The sequence below is a fragment of the Gallus gallus genome, chromosome 3, assembly GCF_016699485.2.
Source record: "Gallus gallus isolate bGalGal1 chromosome 3, bGalGal1.mat.broiler.GRCg7b, whole genome shotgun sequence".
NCBI classification, from domain to species: Eukaryota; Metazoa; Chordata; class Aves; order Galliformes; family Phasianidae; genus Gallus; species Gallus gallus.
Window position 1 is genome coordinate 35,947,596 of NC_052534.1, and position 20,210 is coordinate 35,967,805.

The 20,210-nt window shown below is 34.3% G+C and overlaps 1 protein-coding gene across 4 annotated transcripts in view; it reads right to left on the reverse strand.

The window, feature by feature from the left end:
- The window catches only part of FMN2 (formin 2), a 157,642-nt gene that overhangs the window by 61,616 nt on the left and 75,816 nt on the right, over positions 1 to 20,210 (reverse strand). For all 4 annotated transcript variants that reach the window (XM_040696690.2, XM_046938373.1, XM_040696689.2 and 1 more), the window contains 1 exon segment: positions 3,778 to 3,839. In XM_040696690.2, coding sequence (XP_040552624.1) covers positions 3,778 to 3,839 — 62 coding nt within the window.

The window sequence follows — 20,210 nt, forward strand, 5'->3', positions numbered from 1 at the left end:
AATCTTCTTTTTCCTGCTGTTATTTTATTGTTTCTTTTTTTTTCCTTGCAACAGAATTTTACTTCTTATCTTAGATCAGCTTAGTATTGTTGGATTATTATTATAATATATGTATATATATATTAATTTTTAGAGGGATTTTTTGATCAGCTTCATTTTCAAAATTAACGTAACATTTCAAAAGCATCACAATTACTTGTATAAAGAACATAGAAGTTAATGAAACAAGGATAGAAAAAGATATCCTGGTGAATAGCTACTATAATATCCCATCAAAGCTGTGTTTTGTATCAGAAGTTAAACATGACCCACAGTCTTTGCTGAAAAAAAAAAAAAGTTGAGGATGCTGACCTTTGTCACTTCACTTTTTTTTTTTTTTTTTTTAAATTATACAACGACAACCTGGGAAGAAGATTTGAGTCTTAGGGGCAGGGTGGAAGCAAGTACTGCAAACTTCTAGTTACCTTTTTCTCTTACAAAAGGCATATGAAAATTTATGAAAGCATTGCCCTTCATTTTTTTAAATAAAGAGATAGGGATGACAACAGTAGTCAAATTAAGAAAGTATATGCATTTGAATTTGTGTTATAAAAAAATCTGAAAGGAACAAGCGCAGAAACAATCGTTTGATGCAATTTGAAAACTCTTTTATGCACTCATTTTCTCAAAACTGAAGATAAAAGCAGGAACAGGTCTTAGTCTGACCTGATTTCAAGATGCAGGATTTTAGCTGGTAAGAGGCCACCTGCTTTCAAGATGAACATTCATTTGTCCGCAAGTGACTGTATTTCTCATCACAACCGATATGGTCTACCGTATATAGTGAGTATTGACAGCTCTATTCAAAGTTCTACCTGCCTTTTTCCTCTCTAAATAGACTTACAACCTAAAAGCACAGCTCTTAAGGAATTTCTGGAACATAACAATTCCTGTTTCCCTCATAGCAAATTGAAAAAAAGTCAACATTTTTAAATATATTGTGAAAAATATATCCCCAGTGTTCCTAAGTTAAATAGAAATAAAAATTTTTTCAGTGTTAAAACAGCAAAATGGTATACAATTCAAAAGCTAAACTGCAGAGAAAGTACCAATTTACTCCAAACCAGAGTTCTTTGTCCATGAAGCAGAGAAACCTCCAATTTAAAGTGTTCTTTTAATTTGTTTTTGTTTTCTTTTTTCTTTTTTAAACAATAAAGCAGATAAAATGAGGACATTGGAGTATTCTGGTGATAGTATCTGTGAAAAATCACATTAAAGCAACTGTTCTGCATATTGTTCTGTCTATATTTATGTTGTCTAAACACATGTTGACAATCAACTATGTATTAAACATAGTTTGTAGAGAAAACTACACAACCATATGCAACTATGAGACTGCATCATATAGTATTGCAGTAACAAAGTCTTTCTCACTAGCTACTAGTTAGTATTATTAAATAAATACAGATCTTGGGTCATTGGTGGGGTGCGGGTTTCTTCATTTAAAAAAAGTAATATGTTTATAGTAACTTTGTGGTTAAAGAAGACTTCAGTCCTTCAGTAAACAGGAATTGAGTTCTTGAGACTGTGGCTTTTGAAATTAGGGTGTGTTTAGGTTTGGAGACTGCCCAAATTTCATTCACATTTAAGAAACCATTTAAGAAGGGAAAGCACCATGCCAGACATATGCAATCAGAAAAACACACGATTACATTCTGAGGGAAGACTGTAAAACAAGCATTCCCATACGTTCCAGGGAGATCAAATAGGCTAAGAACTAGTATAGCGATATTTAAATATGCAGCAAGAAATCCAAACTCAATAAATAAACCTTAAGAATTAAAAATGTAGATAATGAACACAGTGTAATGGAGTTCGGCAAAGTTATCTTCCACCCACAACACAGAACGAGGCTGAGGAATAAGGGAGCAGTCAAGCGTGCCACGCCCTCTCATACCAACTATTGCTCACTGTTATATTGAAAAATATTATTATAATTAAGGAAGCTATAAAGGAAAAGAAATGTAAGGTCTGGTAAGTATGATCTAAAACTGAAAACAAAACCAATAACCAACAATGACAACAAAACAAGAACTCAAGAGCCTTCTTTTGAGCCACCGCTCTACTAAACAGAGGATCCAGCAATAAAATTCAGCTCAGAGGAAAATCTCTGAAAATAATTGGATTTTTTTTTTTTTGGCCTGCTTTCTTTAATCCAATCAATTCAGTGATAAAGTTGGACTGATACATCTTATGCCCGAAGTTAGAAAACATGTTATAGCTGTTTGAACTTTCTGAGTCTGCAATCAATTAACATATGTTCTCCTTACTCTTGACAACATTTCCTACACATGATCTGTAATTAGTGGAAGTAATAATGAAGAAAACTAGAATAGCATCATTTGGTGTTTCAGGAGACAGCAAATTTGCACTTGATCCATCATACTAGAATTAAGAAATACATTACAGATGAGATTAATAAGGCATTTGAAAAATACCCTGGTAGCACAATTTATAATCAGCAATGTAAAAGAATAATATTTTGAACTAAAGAAGTCTAATGCAACACAAGAGTGAAGTTTACATGAACTGATTGTAAGAGCAGCATTCATTCAGAAATTGGTGTGGTAGAGGGCGACAAATGTTTAAAATGTAAATATTTTGGGGTAGTTAGGATAGACTTCCATTTAGTCATTATCCTCCTGAGCAATGTTGAGGGAGTTAATCTTTCAGAGATGAAATAAGAGAAGTAGTGCTTTCAAAGTTCTAGTTAGGTAATCACAAACTGTGCTACCCAATATCCTCTCTGCAGAGAGGACTGGAGCTTACTGTCTCTCTTTTCATGATCCAAATGAGAAATTTCAGAAATCAATAAATCATTCTAAAGTATGTCATATAAAGGTAGTCCAGAAAATTTAAAAAATGGAAAGGCGCTAAATTAATGAATGTATTATTAACATGATAATGTGAGGGAAATGAAAAGTCTAGTAAAATACATTGGCTTTCAACTCACTTCTGTTTCTCACAGCACTGTGTTTCAGAGAGTAAATAGAAAACCTCTTCTCTTTTTTCTGAAATTTACTAGCCCGACCTCTATGTATTCAGGCAGTGTGCTCCAAGAAGAGAATAATATTCAGTCACCTCAGCTGAAGGCAGAAATGCACTTCTAAAATCCACTTCTTTCAGTTCTGCACGTGACTGGCTTTAGAAAGTTTTAGATCATGCCTGACTACATTCTGAATCCCTGATTTTGCATACCTACTAGTCAAACACACTCTGATGATAAGCACCAGACAGTTATGAAGCCTCTGGCACTTTATACTACTTTTTCTTACATTAACCTAGAGTAAGCCTTTTCTTTTCAAAGATTTGAAATTCTAATTATTTAGGGTTTTCCTCCAAAATACTTAAGACTGCAATTCTACAATTAAAATGATTGCTCTTACTAAAAACAATTGCTTGTTATTGAACAGCATGGCTACATTAGTGAGGTTACTGGGATAAACCAAAGGTCCAAAGTGCAAGGTCTGATGCCTACTGAGTGCCCTACCCAAAAACAAACAAAAAGGAATAAAACATAATTTCTATAATGAGAAATCAACTATCTACAACAACGTGTGCTTGGAAAAAAATGCACAATTAATGCAGCTGAACAGCTTATGATTATTCTAATTCCTTCGGACAAAAACAGTCAATTCAAAATTGAACACTTTCTTACAACTATTGATGCAAATCCTGTGTACTTCTATATGGACCTACAGTATTCCTACATTGTATGGACTTCCTCTAGTTACTCACATTCTCATAGAGGGCTTGAAGGGTCTCCAGGTCAACCACAGAGTTGTCTAAGTTCACAACAGCTATAAAAAAAGACAAAAGAAAAAAGAATCAGTTGTCAAGATGATAATCCAGCTGTGAATGAAAGCCTAAGCACAACATCCAGCAATAGTTTTTATGACCTACTGGTCATACAGCTTAAGGGTTTTAACTATATTAAATGCCTTTCATAGTGCCATTCCTAACACTATGGGCTAGAAACCTGGTAGAGCCAGGTGTCAAGTGTTAAAGAATTCATCTCCCTGCCCCCAAACACATACACACGATCCCACGAGTATGGCCATAGCCAGAGATCAGAGATAAGCTTTACATCAGACTTTCACGGTCCGACTGAAAGCATTATAAAAATTTGTAAATCTGCACCACAGCCACACACACACACACACACAACAAAGCTCATTCCTGTCACTGGTTGGCTTCAGTCTTAAACTGATTAATCCATAAGTCAGCCAGTTAACTTCAAGACACCTGACAAGGGTCAAGTCTTCTATGCACTAAGTCGACAGGTTTAGTACAGATACAAAATATGCCTTTCCTGTTCCCAACCAACTCTGGCGCCACAAACATATTGTATTTTTTCAGTGTTAAAAAGCTGGTTCAGTGAATACAGAGAGAGCAATTTCCATCTAACTACTCTTGAACAACAACAACAACAAAAAAGACTGAGGGACACTTTTAGGAATGCAACTCTGCCTTCCCACTGTTAGCAGGAACATTTAATGAAGCATAGATAATGCTTGTGCAAACAAATGAATAACTACTCTTATCTAACACAAAGCAATAATTATTCTAAAACTTTTAGAATTTTATTCTAAAATTTTAGTCTCTTATACGTTTTATGTAACAATTTTTATGACAATTTGTTTGTAAGACTAATTTAGATTTCCTCATTCCAATTTTGTTGAAATGGTAATACTTTCTTTAATCATGCTACACCAATTCCTTCCCTCATCTTGGCTTTCATTAATTTCACTTTTTTTTTGTGATGAGGTGTTTATAGACATGTGTATGCACTCATACAATATGCATGTTTCTAGATTAATAATATTAATCTAGATATTGTAACTTTGATCTGTGAGAGCAACCTTGCACAAGGGTGGTTTCTGTCCTTTCAATCTATGTCATAGAGAAATGCTGCGTATACACCTAAAGACTACTGACAATATAATTCAAGTTCATTTGTTCCGATTACTTTAAAGCTTTTATATGTACCACTCTGAGTCTGGGACTCATCATATTACCCCTTTCCAGGCCTGATGCATAGTTTTAGTTACAGTAAAAGAATATTATAAACAAAGAAGTGTTGATCTTGATTAAACTAAGCAGGGTACTCTGCATGTACATAAGTTTTAGGACTGAAATAAAAATAGAAAAATCTTTACGTTCAGAAATAATACAAAAAAAAAAAAACACTTTTCCCTTACCACGAAGTTTTAAATTTTAAAGAATTTTAAAGATAATGAGAATGTAATAGTTAAAAATTTAGGGAGCAATGCTGTGTTTGTTCTGGGGGAGAAGATCCATGCAAAAAATCTGCTAGTAATTATTTGGAATATTTTAACTTTACCCCACCCCCTTTTAAGTGCAATAATTGTGGTGATATCGAATGAATATGCCCTCTGAAAGGTACTTGATAATCCTTTTTTCTCAATAGGAGTATCTGTGTGCTTTAAAATAAACCAAACTTGCCTTGTAGAACAGAAGACACATGCAAATAAAAACTGGGTCTAGATTAGTTTGAGAGCTCCACTTTAAGAAAACACATTTGAAAGTACATATACAAAGAGCATTATTAGAAACAGAATATATTTGAAGCTCATATTTTATTATCCCTGTATTTCAGCAATCTAAAACTTAACACTTTTTTCCTCCCTATATGAACACGCAGAACTTCAGCTATTTATTTTGACTTAATGGCTGTCTTCTGCCTGCTCTACACCCCCATCAGTCTTCTTTCCAGAGACTGTCTACTCCTGCATTAAGAAATATTACATAAGTTCCTGTTCTGACTTTTGCTCAATGTTAAGATCACCCGTGGATTACTTAGGGAGCAATAGAACACTTTTGTTTGAATGCTTGCATGAGATAAGAGAACGCCTGGCAAACAAAGCGGTGCCAGGTCTGTGTACTTTCAACAAAACAGGTATGCAGAAGAGTGTACATACTTCAGGGAGCCGCTTAAAACAAATCAGTCTGAGACAAGGATTTGGAGAAATTAGATCCCAGTATGTATGTTTCCCCTCAAAAAAAAAAAAAAAAAAAAAAAACCCTAAAAAACAAAAACAGAAGTGTTCTATAGAAAGTTGTATATGTTTCTAAATAGCACTCAAAGATCCCCCTGGGAGTTGCTAACTTTCACCACGGGATTTTTAATTTTCTTTCTCCCTCTGGAAATCAGATTAACTTCTGTTTCTTGGTGTTATTGCAGCACTGTAATACAGAATATGATATCTGGCAAAGAAATGACCGTTGTTGCACGTTTAATTCTGTTACCTAGAAAATCTGAACTGATAAAAGCAATAACATTCTCATGCAGCTAAATTAACTATATGAACATATCTTTTGTCCCCTCTCCACAATAAGCACTACTACAGCCTTAAATATATGACAAAAGAATTCCATACACAGAGACTAATTAAGGAAGGAATATAAAGAAGCATAAATTAATGTTAATTTCCCCTCAAAATCTTCTGAATAATGCTATAGTTCTAGTACACATGGATGCAAACATCTGGAGAAGGGTTTATAAGTCTTGCAGTCAATAGATATTTTCACCCACATTACTACTGTGGAAGATGACTCTTCTGTTTGTTTCCCAAATGACACTGCCATTTCCCTGGTCTTGAATATGAAATTATCTTTAATAGCAAGCACATCGTCCAGTTTGTCAGTTATGTTCTTCAGCAGTGAGAAACATAAATTGGCTATAACTCTAGCAGTAACAATTTTCTTTTAGTCAAAGACTCAAACATTTCGTTTTTAAATTTAAGATTTAGTAGTTCTGTTATTTCTCTTTTCTCGTTTTCCTGTTGTCAGTGCTGTCAATAAAACCAACCTCAGTTTCAAGTACTAATACTATAAAATTACTCAATATATATTTTTATATATTGGAGCTGTGTATGAATACATACATACAATTAAATTTGAACAAAATATATTCAGATATGCAAACAAAAATAGAAGGAACTACAAACCAACAACTTTATTAAAAACAAGCATTATCCAACAGATGTTTACAGAAAATCCTCCCAGTAAAAACAAAAATGTTGAAGAGCAATCACAAAGTGTTGCTCAACAATCTAAAGGGCAGAGGAGAAAAAGAACATTTCTAATTATTTCTAGCCCAAACTGAAGTATTTCTACCTAGTCAGAGGGACTTTTTTTTTTCCCTGTCCTGAACATCCCCAACAATCTCATTGGTTTTGTCACAACTTTCACTGAAATTTGAACTGGTATCTTTGGGACAGAAATGATTTTTTTTATGCAGAAGAGTATGAAAATTTAGCATAGAATAGAAAAGTTTCCATTGCACCCTGTACACAAATTAAAAATATCAACAACAACTTTGATACTAGTTTCAAGCTGACAGGATAATCAAATTTATGCAAAAGGACAAAGACTTACTATTCCTAGTAATATCAGTTAATTTGCAAATCCAGCTGGGCACTTTACAGGTTACTTTACCTAGCAGGAAGATAATATTGCTGATAAAGAAAATGAGACTAGTGTAAAGAACATGACTACATTTACAGACATGCTTGAACTCAGAGAACAGAAGGACATACACACGCACACACACACACACGTGTGTGTATATATAAATCTGGTTTAAAACTGAGACACACCTAAGAAAACCAAACACACTGAATCATCACAGTCCTTCGGGGGAACAGAGTATATAATTAAGCTTCCAATGAAAGCGAAGTTTCTGCCAACAACTATAATAATTAAGTAATAAATGAGAAAACACCAGTACGAATTTGGAGGATGCAGAGCATATTCTCAGGGAGACTACAAAAGGACGTAGCTGTGATATTTGTTGTTGCTATTGTTATAAATAGATTGTTAACATTGATTATTTGTATGTAGACTGCTCCAAAAGTAATTCCTTCTATTTATTTCCATGCAAATGAAAACTGATACAAAAGAACACAATAACACTGATCGTTAGAGAACTCTTTTTGCTACAGAACTTTTTTTCAACAGTCACCACCATTAGCTATGCATTTTTGCCAGCTATGAACAGGCACCTACACAATGAGCTCGTAAATATCTACATGACCACCTGGAATGTGGCTTGTTTTCCACACTCTTGTCGCCACTGCTGAAATGCCTCACTGAGCTCACATCCACTGTATAGTCTATATAAACATTCAGCAATTATTGATGAATGTCAGAGGGTGCCATTTTCTCCCTCACAGAAGAATTCAGTTACAAACATTTACTTCATACTCATTCCCATGTCAGACACCATTTTGTCAGACTTCCCTTCTGCTGCCATCTGTTGCATAGCAATAAAATGTAACAGAATATGGGAGAGAAGGTTCAATCTCTATTGCCATACCATCAACATCTGTTTCTGATGTCATGGGCCAACATAATAAAATAGGAGGCATTACTTTCAGAGCAGTTCCTTACATCTAAGAAAATGCGAACTAAGAGCTACCAATTAAATAAGACATCCGATACAGACACAGCAAATCTACAGTTTAAATAACACCAAAATATCACAAACTGTAAGAGAAAAGATTGCTTCCTACAACAAACCAGTACTTGGAAATCCTTTTCTGTTTACTAATCTGGAAATTCATTCTAAAATGAAAAGGCCAACATTCAAAATTTCCTACTCAGAAGAATTTCAGAAAAAGATTAATCAGTAGAGTGTTTTGGATGCAGCTTAAGTCATAAAACTCTCATCAGCACAATCTCATTTATGGTTGACTTTGAGCAGTCCATTACTCAGTCCAATCCTTGGTCCTATGTCTTTCCTTTCCTCAGGGTAGGATTCACATCATTCTCCCCTTCTCTGTCCCTGTCAAATACACTTCTTAAGCTGTGGTGTCCCTCCAAAACTGACTGAGAAATTCCAAATCCTACTTTACTGATAACAGATTACAGCTTATCCTTATCCTCAAAGAGGACTGCTACCTGAAATAAAATCATCTCAATCTTGCACAAGGAATGCTGAAACAACCCTGCTATACTCAGATCTATGCTTCTGGGAGAAGAACTACTCCAATTTTTCATGCTGTTTTCCATCACAGCTACCTCCCTCATGACTCTCAAAAAAAAACAACAACAGCAACAACAAAAACACCTGTTAGTATAGCTCCAAGACACCACTATCCCCCTTTCCCTCCTGCAAACGGTTACTGCTTTGTTATCTCATCTGGTCTCTTTCTTTAAGAGGCTTTCCAAGACTTCAATCTCAAAGCCATTCCAGTATTATTGACTAAGATGCAAGACTACAAGACACCAAGAGGTTACAACTTCTAAGGTATGTTTTACCAATCTACATTTCAAATAGTTATTATTATTAATAATAAAATCATCTACATCTTGGGCTCCTATCTGAGGAGTGAAAGAAACAGAAAAGGCACCAACCAGTCATACAGGAGAAATCAACTTTTTTACTATTAACCTATGCCAGGAGACAAGTTTCTGTGGTTTCTTTATACAGAAACTGTAAGCTATATATAAACAGATTCTCAAAATCCATGCGTTAATTTGAGGCAGAACTGTAACAGTGAAAACATCTTAAAAGGCTGAATAACTCTTATTTTTATTTTTTCAAGATTTGATGAAATTTTTACACATTTTGAATATCCAGAGAAATATTTGGAAGGAAAAGCTAAATCTTATATCTTTTGAGTACACATCATGAGTGAATAGCAAGCTGCTTAAACGCATCATATTGTGTCATATACCTTGAATAATTATTTCAGAGTTAATCAAAAACAAAAGCTGCTCCTAGGTAGTAAAATTAAAGTGGTCAAAAGGAACACCAGCAGAAGAATAACACACATGTAAAATTTTAAGCAACGGAAAATTCTGATGCAATGAGAGAAGAAACAAGTCCAGAAGTATACAGAATGTGCTAAAATATTAAATCTTCTGAAAAACAACAAAACAAGCAAATAATAGTGTGAGTATTGAATAGAAGCCTTCACTGACAAATGCCATTGAAATAATCTGCAAAATACCGCATGCGTAAATACAAGCAAAACACAGCTGAAAGCCTCAATGCAGACAATTCCATCAGGTTCTCTGAAATGACTGAGCTATCTGATTCAGAAGTAGGAAAACAAAAACAACTACCACATCTTCCTCAATGTTCTCATGGGAAAAAAAAAAAAAGAAAGAAAAAAGAGTCAAGAGACCCTTAAAAGATCGAAGTGCATTAGCTTCCTTTTCTGTTATGTAGATTATGGTATGATGCAATATCAAGGTACTTACCAAATAAACACAGATTTAAATGCAAATTACATTAAAATCAACTGAATTGCAAAATATGCATTTAAGTTATCAAACTGGTCACATAGCACTTCTTGAAGCTGTGGTTTTACTATCTTCTGCTCCATTTTCTTCCATGTGAGCTTACAGACATTGTCCACACAACCATGGGCATACTACTGCACAGCATCATGTTTTTGTCTGTAATGCTTCCAACAACATGATAACTACTTCTTCATTCTCATAGCAAAAAATACAAAATTCCTAATACAGAAAATTAAGCGGGCCTCTCTGAAATAAACACTACATTTAGATAAGTATGGAATATACAGTAGTAGAACAAAATGGCCCTAGGCTAATGGGAGCTGCAGCAAAACAAACAAGGATAATGGCTATAAAACTTCTCAGAAGATTCTCAGAAATTAAGTGAAATAAAAATTTTTAAACAAGAGCATCCAGACTTGGAAAACTTGAAGAAAAAGCCCTGTTGATAACAGATAGGATGATGCTTACAATGGATGATTCACTACACTAGGTGTAGTTAGCATAAATGAACAATTTCTCACCTACCTGCTTATTCTTGGTACCTTTGTGATATGTTTGTTCAGCAAATACTCTGAGGATGAAAATTAAGTGCACATAGCACAATGCAGGCTAGATCTTCAACACAAGTACACACATCATGAATCAAGAGTCAAGAAAAAGCACTTTGAACTGCTTGCACACAGTTTTCCTGAGGTAGTAATTCACTTTGATCTAAAGTTTATGTATGAAGCTGGAACTGTATACAGTATATGTTTCCAGGCAGAAGACACGGATTAAGCTGAGCTCCTGCTTCAAGATGGTTTTGAGGAACTGAAAATGCTTAAATACCATCAAGAACTTGAAACTATTGATATAATACTTCTAGAAAATGATAAAATGAGAATTAACCAAGAATATGCATTTGTAAAATTTGGTGCAACAGACATAGAATTCTCCATTGAAGCGTAATTTTTTTGCATTGATTCTTCTGTTACAAATACAATTTATTTTTTAGAATTATTTCCTTAGCTATACAATAGCAATGATATTGTATCAATAGATTATATATATTTATACATATAAACATATATGGAGCAAGATATAACAAAATATATTAACTATGTATAATTTTGTAAACAATTGCATTACATACTTTTCAAACAGTTGCCTATAACATTGGGGACAGATTTACTGATTACATGAAGTTTGATTTTATACACCTATACAGTTTACAAAAACTGTGCAAGCTTAGTTCTTAGAGAACAAATATATTATGTTTGACTCAGTATGTCGCCTTCTTGTCTAGGCAGGAGAAAAAAAAAATGGAGACCAATGCTGTAATCCTTTCAGAATAAAATGTTTAAATACAAACATGATTGCCATTGTAGACTGTTTAATTTAGAGAGATTGTATTTCAGCTCTGGTTTTGAGAGGTTTGCTGATTTGACTATTGAGAGTACACTTCAATGCTTATCTTAATTGTTTAGATAAGATTTGTTTAAATTAGGCAGGTGAAAAAAACATCGGCATAGTACATCGGAAGACTGAGAAGAGACTGGCATTTTACTAGATTATGCTTATTTTAAACTACAGTAGATGGAAGAGCAAACAGTCTCAAAAACCTGCCGGGGTCTGGTCTTCAGGGAGTAAATTTGAAATGCAAGACTGACTGGCAGGATTCTGCATTTTCAACAAACTGGAAAGAACTGCCATGACAACTTGAAAATGCTACTTAAGGCTTACTACGGTACACAAATGCAAATGACATAAGATCAATCTAATAGATTTTTTTTTCCTAATTGTACTTAATGTTTACCATAGGGTTTTACTGTTTTCTAGAAAACAGTCCCTTAAAAGTACTGTTAAAATGTTTAATGAATGAGATCATTAATACAGAGATACAGATATGATTTGCATATGAGAAATTCTGTTACAGTAAATAAATTTATGGTTATAAAAATACAATACTAATCGGTGTTTTACTTCAGCATCAGGGACCACTCTAGATTTTCAAAATATCTAGTTAAGGTAGTATATCATACCATAAATGTCCAATTTCAAGGTTCTTATGTGAAAATTTGTCATACCTATTGATTATACCATAGCAGGGAGACTACCAGAATAGGACATCTGAGAAGTATATCTTTGGGATGTTTAGATGGCCATGTACGTTTATAGTACATACATTATAAAAACAAACCACAGAAAAGAGATCAACGGTAAATCACATGTAGTTTTGCCTATCTATCTATCTGTAGATTATTTACAGCTTCATATTTGTGAGTCAAGTGAAATAAAATGTAGGTTCCAGTTTGTTATTATTTGACTTTTTTTTTTTTTTAAGATATGCTCTACGGCTTTTTCATCTCTACTTCAATTGTATTTTTTTTCAGTGTGTTTCACAGGCTAAAAGTGATACTAGTGCTGGTGTAAACAAGACTATCAAAGCATGTATGCAAGTCAACCTTTATAGAACAAGGTAGCATCTCTTACTGAGTACAGTCAGAAGAAACTAGCAAGACTTGTTTGGAACACGATGAATTTAAACACTTCAGGTTTCAAACTACTTCAGACTTGTGATTACATTTTGGTTCAGTTGTTTTTTTGTTTGTTTTTTGTTTTCTTTTTTTTTTGTTGTTGTTGTTTTGTTTTTAGTAATTCAAATTTGCTGGCTTTTGATTTAATTCCACCTTGCGTAAGAGTAGCTTAAGGTAAACAAAGCCACGGCTTGCTGAGAAGTCTAGTCTAAAGAGGCTGGCTTTCTTTTTCATGTTCAAGAAAGCTCATTTGAAATGACCAAGGCAAAGAAAATACAAGATGCAGAGGAAGATCAGGATCATCCAAATAGGTTTAATAGACAATATGAATCCTAGGTATACATAAGTGCAAAGTCTAGAATTAATTTAGATAAAAATAATTCCAGCTATAAAAACAATCTTTTATTTCTTATTTTCATCATAATCAAAAGAAGGACATGAATTTTTTTGTATAGGATCTCTGCAATATGTTGCTTTACTCTGTGACCCCAAGTACATTTGAATAATCCCTAATCCTTGCATTATATACATTCCAGTCTTTAATCATTCTTCTAACCCACAACTGAAACTCTTAACTTTTGGACACTACATTTATTTGAGATGAATTGACCACAGTTCATCCCTCATAATAAAGAGTAGAGTAACCCTAACCATAAAGCATTTTGCATATTTGGTATAATTTGTTGGATGATACCAAAAATAGATTTGTCCAAGAAAAGTATTACCTATATTCAGCAGCCCATATACAATTTTAGGTTTTTTGTTCGCTTCCAACTTATCCACAATTAGTATATAATTAAAGATCCAGGCACATACAGGTGGCAATTTAGAACATTTGCATTAAATCACTAAAGTGTCAACAATAAATCAGTTAAAAGCTGCCTAACGTATAGACCTAAAAATTTAATGGCTCCTGAAACACTATGAAAAAGGAGAGCGTCTTAACTTTCCACAGATCTCCACACTTAGCTTACTGCTACTAAATACATCTTTACTAACAGTGAAAAGAAATATGTTAAAAACAGTTATTAATCCTCAGTGATGTCCACGTGGTGTAAATGAGATAGCTGTTATTTCCTAAACAGACTCAGACTCACCCAAAGAATTACCTTGATTACACTCCCAATAATCACAATGAATGACTAACTTAAGGCTTTTCTCTCAGTGAGTGACTGGAAGTCAAAACAATACTTTGAATAGAGGTCTAACTGGTGGACAGCAACAAAGAATAACCTTAGGCCTCAAGAAATTATCTGTTTAATTGTAACATGATTATTTCTTGTACGCTTGCAAGAGATAGATTTGAAACTAAATGGACTTCTTAATTTCACAGACCAAAAAAGGAAACAAATGAAGGATATCTGTAAATTAATCTGAGAACTTCACTTTGAAAGTAGTATTTTAAGTGTTAAAAGTGAAGGAAATTAACCTTTTGAGTACTGTTTCATGAAACGTATTGCCTTCTCCATCACTTAAACTATCTGCATGAAATTTTAGACTCACCGAAGTCAGTGGCAAACCTATCAGTGACTTCAATGAAAGGAAAAGGTTGAAGGGTCAGAATTTCAGCTGGAACTCAAGATCATTTATATTGTTAGAACATTCATATTTCTACAGACTAATGGCTTCAGCAAGAAATTAGCAGGCAATATTATGTAACTAATTTAGTAGCTAGACTAAATGCTCCGAATACTCTTTCAAGCTCTGAAAGTTTAGAGCTGAGCTGTTCATTTGCTATTTTTCCAGTTCCTTCTGAAGTTCTCCATTAGCCTTCTCTGAAGTCAGCAAACACCTTTCTGCATCATCTGCAAATAATTTTGCTACCTTTGATGACTTAGAACATAAATTAATGGAAGCTCATTTAGCCATGAGGATACACAGTCATTTACATGCAGAAACAAAGCTTCCCTTGCTTATGGTTAGTTATCCAGTTGCGTGTGATAATATAGAGATCTGTAGTAGTACAGCTAGTTAGAAAATTCTATATGGAAATTTTCAGGAATTCGGAAGTCAGGAAAACCCTCATTTGCTATAACTGCTGTAAAGACAATAGTGGTGACCATGTTGATTTTTTTCTTTTTTTTTGTTCAAGAATTATGAACTGAATTTTTGAGAGGTTTCCATTCAAAAGCAGATTTTCCTTTCCGTTTTTCAGATAGTATCTTACTAAAATACTTTCTTCTCTAGATCAAGTAAAAAAAAAAAATTGTTTTTGGCATAGCAGGAAGGAATTTAGATATAGCCTGGTATTTTCCATGTCAGCTCTGTCTGAAGCCTGCATGAACACTATGGCCTTCATTGCCCTAACGAATGTTAAGCCTTTCACCAAATATTCTGAAGTTATGATACTAAAGAGCTACAGATGCTAACAAAATGATGTTATGGTCTTGTGATATTTAGTCCATGTTCTAAGTATGGTAGGATTATGAAAATAGCACAAGATTTTTGGCTAGGTAGAAAACAGATGACATGTCTTTACTAATTCAAATCACAATAACGTGATAACTGAGGGCAGGATGAGCATTTATTGCTTAAGCATCTTTTTTTTTTGTGCTCCAAAGTGTTTCTCAAGAGTTGGTAATAATAAATTCAAGGAGATATGGACTGCAATTGCAATGAAATCAAAATATATGTGGAAAACCAAAATATATCAATTATTATCAATATAGGCAATGACCTATGTTTATGTCAGCATCGTCACTAGATTTAGCCTACTAAGGTCTTCAAGACTACAAAAGGCACTCAATACCATTGACATATTATCTAATTAACGAAAGCCATTTGAAACTTCACTAAAAACTTAACATACATTACACTGAAATAGAACAGGGAGGTTTCCTATGGAATAGCAGAATAATATAAAATTTCAATCTTTCATTATCCAGGGGTCCTGGCAGAACACAAGAAAGAAGAGAAACATGGCAAGAGAAATCCAGGTGCTCTGAGGAACATAGGCACAAAAGCACCAGCACAAGAAGAAACATGCCAAATATTTCACCACAGAAAAAAAGACTTTCTAATATCTAACCACAGCTTCCCCCTGCACTCCTCCTTACTCTGCCAAGCACAGGTGAATACAAGAAACAGGTCTCTGCCCTATCATTTCGTCATCCTTCCTCCTCCTTGCACCCGGCACCGAGACACAGCATCCCCGGCAGAGCTGAAAGCAGGACTAGCCCCGACCCGACACCGCGGGCCGCTGTTGCCACCTGGTGCCAGAAGCGCGGAGCTGGAGGAAATGGAAAACCTAGTGGGAAAGGTGCTTGGCTGACGCAGGGATGCGAGCTAGATTCTGAGGTGAGGAGGAGGGAAAGTCAAAATAAGCCAAGGTGAAGTCAGGTCCTGGCCAGCTATAGACCAATATAGTCACCAGACTACTCATGCTTGCAACAGGCAAGTTTTTATTAAGTGATGGGTATAATGGCTGTTCCAAATGTATCAGAAGGAATATTATTAGTGTCACAGTCTCAAGGCTGCATATGGTACCATAACCAGTTACTGCTGAAGGAAGGACGAGTTAGTTAGTTAAGATAAAGCAATCGGCTGAAACGGATCTACCACATTCCCTACTGAGGAATTCTATGACCAATTATAAATAGCAGAGCTAGAACCCTATTACACATCACTCAGAAAGCATGTTTGTAATGACTTCTAAATGCTAACAGCCATATGATAATATGCAAGATACAAAACATAACAGCAGGTTTAATCTGTTAGATACATTTATGAGATATCATACAGAATCTAAACTTTAGGACATGGCAATTACTACTCAAAGTAAGTAGGTAGAAATAACAAGAGAGTAGAAACAACATATTATTTACTTCTAAGTAGTGTATGATTCAGCTAAAGACACCACAACAGTCTTAAAAGTACTCTCTTTAAGGGACACAGAAAATGAGATGGTAAACATAATGGAAAAAAAAAAGAAGTGTTACAAGGAGGAAGTCAGTTAGAAAGGTAAGAAGCTTTCACAATGTCGGTCACAATGAAGCTTACAGACCAGTTTCAGAGAAAAAAAGAAAAGAAAAATCTTAAAGCACTCAGACTTTTCCTTATCTTTCCATATCCCCCGTGTCTCTGGGCTTCAAAACCACGTACATGATTAAACAAAAGAGCATGAGGGACACCTGTAAGAAAATAACACTCTTCAAAACATGGAAAGCAGCCAAAGAAAACAGAAAAGCAGAAAGTCTCATAAGCTCAGTGTAAATTGAACAAGAACAAAAAGGTCTAAAACTGACATGCCAAATGCATAAAGCTGGTAATAAAACTGCTTTCAAACACATCTGATGTAGGAAGCTTGACAGGGAACAGTTGGGCATGCAAATAATCTGGCTATAAAAAGAGCACAAAGGAAAGGGAATAAAAAGATTAAATAAATTACTTGTGATAGGATTCACTATTGAGAGAAAAGGTCTAAGACGTTCTCATACAAGATCTACATTTCTCAAGAGATGCATTTTGGGCATCTTCTGAAATTGAACTTGTTTCCGAACATACAAATACAAGTTTTAAGAGGATTCCAGAGACAGTGCTGGAAATTACAAACCAGTCAGTCTGAATTTTGTGCCTGGATAGTGTCTACCTATTATATGGAAGAACAGCTTCTTTAAACATACAGAGAAACACAATGTAATGAGAAAGAAAGGTTGCATGCCATTTTGCAGTGGATACCTGCAAACACTAATTTGAATAGTACTCCTCTAGCAGAATCAAAAAAGGCACAGATTAGAGTGATTAGACTGGTACTGGATTTGCAAAAAGCTCATTCTTACCTAAGGCTTCAGAAAAAAATTGCACTGTCATGAGATATATAAATAACTTGGCTTAAATACAGCACCTGCTATTAAAAAAAGTCAATTGTAAAAATGGATTATGAATTTTCAAAAAAGAGAGTTGTAGCAATGAAGTCCCACTAAGACCTTCACTACTTCCTGTACAGTTTAATGAATGAGAGGCAATAATGTCTGAATAGAAGAGCTAGCTAGTTTAAAGCTAATAGCAAACATGTGCAAAAGGATCTCTGAAATATTGTGTCAATACAATGCAAAATGAAGTACATGGAAGAAAAGGACCCAAATGTAAAAACCCTCATCAAAATAATAAGCACTTTTTTTTCATAGTTCTCTGACAATAAAAGCTCAATAATTAGCAACAGTTAAAAGACATACAACATCAGTAACAATATGGAAATAGAAGATATGATACTGTGGCATAGGCCTACAGTACACATAAATCCTGAAAATCACTTGCAGAGCTAGCTGCTTCATTTCTAAAGAGAGGAAAGAGCTATGGATGGTAGACTGCTGACAAGTGAAATCAGAAGAGCAGACAACACATGAGAACCATTCCAAATAAACTTTTCAATTTGGAAGAAGACAACTACTGCCAAAAAGATTAATTAGAGATCTAAAGAACTACATGAAGAGCAATTAATGTCATTCATCTTGGTTTCATTTTATTTTTGCTTTTTTCTTGCTATCTACATAGGAGGTCAGGTACTAAGCTAGACAGATCTTCTTTTGGCCAAGACAGTATAGAGTTGCAATTGCTTCCTTAAATGCAAAATTACAAAAAGGTGGGAGGTAGAAGTAGTAAAAATGGATTCAATTCATATTAAAAAAAAAAAGAAGGGATTCACCTTGCAAGTTTTCCTACATCTTTATTTTAATTACTTTGAATGTAGATTAGATTTTAGCTTCTACATACATGTGACATCTTTTATAGATCTGAAAGAATGTATGTGAATATATTTCACACTTAAACTTACTAAACAAAAACAAATCACTAAATGGATTGATGTGGCAGGCATTCTTTTCTTCCCAACCTTTTAACTTAATGAAAAAATGTGTGACTAATTATTGGAAGGTCTTAAGTTAATTAATAAGATGTTCTTAATACACATAATGCCAAAACTTCTGTGTAGTTTAGCGATGCATAGAAATATGGCCACTGAAAAGTAGGTTTACTGTATTTCTGTAAAAAAAAATTCATTTTTCTCCCTCAGTTTTTGAATGATAGTAATGAGTGTAACAAGCATTTTATTGCTTTTCTGTGCTGAATTTCATAACCATTTCTCTCATAAGCGACTGACTACACATTACACAAACGTGAAATAGCAGTCCTAATTTTTCTATTCCCCGAACAGAACTTTTCTGAAACATTCCTCTCCGTCTCAGTGTTAATCAGGCTTCTAAGAAAAAAATAAACCGTTTCAACTGGAGCAATGTACAAACAATGCACTTAGAGTTCTTACATTTCTTACAAAACTTTTCCATTAAATTACATTCATATGTTCTTAACAACAACAAAAATTTTTAATTAGCCAAACTATCCAATGTGGCAGTAATTAGTCTCTGCTGATTCAAGTACTGTTAAAAAGCTCAATATAATTTTCCTCATTTCAAGTATATTTGGCAGTACAGAAAAATTGTTTTAGTTCTATACATTCATTTTTCAATTATCAAATCCATAATAATGTGTTGCATGGAAACCAAAATACAGATCCCTTCTTGATGATGTAAATGTTTTTTATCTTTCATTACCCTGATGTGTTGCATGCATACTTGAAAAGATTACCAAGACCCTATTTTTCCTGCTGTTATTCCTTTATTGGCCAGAACGAGTTTAGTCACTAGAATTAGCCTTCAGGAAATCTCAGAGGGTAGGATTGGAAGGGACAAACAGTCCCCTCTCTATCAACACTTGGGAATGGCTTTTAAGGCTTTCCACACACAGCTCTGGGGTTTATATCACATCCGTTAGAAATGCCACTTTTCTCCAAGGTCCTGCCTCCCTAGCTAGCCAGACAAGGACTTCAGAATCACTTTCAGCTACTTAGTACAAAACACCATAGGGAACACTAACAGCATCAAAGCAATAGAAACATTTGAAACAATATATATTACGTTGCACTCAAATTTAATTTAGTCTGTGCTTCATACAAGTCATTTTGTTTATTCCATTGTTTCTGTTAAAAGTAATTTCACAATAGGAGTTTGTAAATTATAAGCAAATAAAATGTATGAGCCTGAAATCTAACAGTAAACATTACAAATATGCTAAAGTAAAGATGGGAAGAAATAGAGGACTAAGATTCACCACTCTGATGTGAAGATTCAAGCATGTGTTATTGCACAGGACCAAAAAATACCCGACTTACAAACCTTTCATTGATGGCACCTTAGAAGTATCTAAACACAATGGAAAAAGCTATCAGAAGAAAATTTAAACCATCGTCTAAAAAGTTTTTAGCTGTTAAAGCACAATTTTTGACAAGGGAAAAAAAAATTAATGTGTTATGATTCTCAATTAATAAACCACAACAGGTAAAAATTCTACCTTTGTAATCAACCTGCACAGATTATAATCACTTTG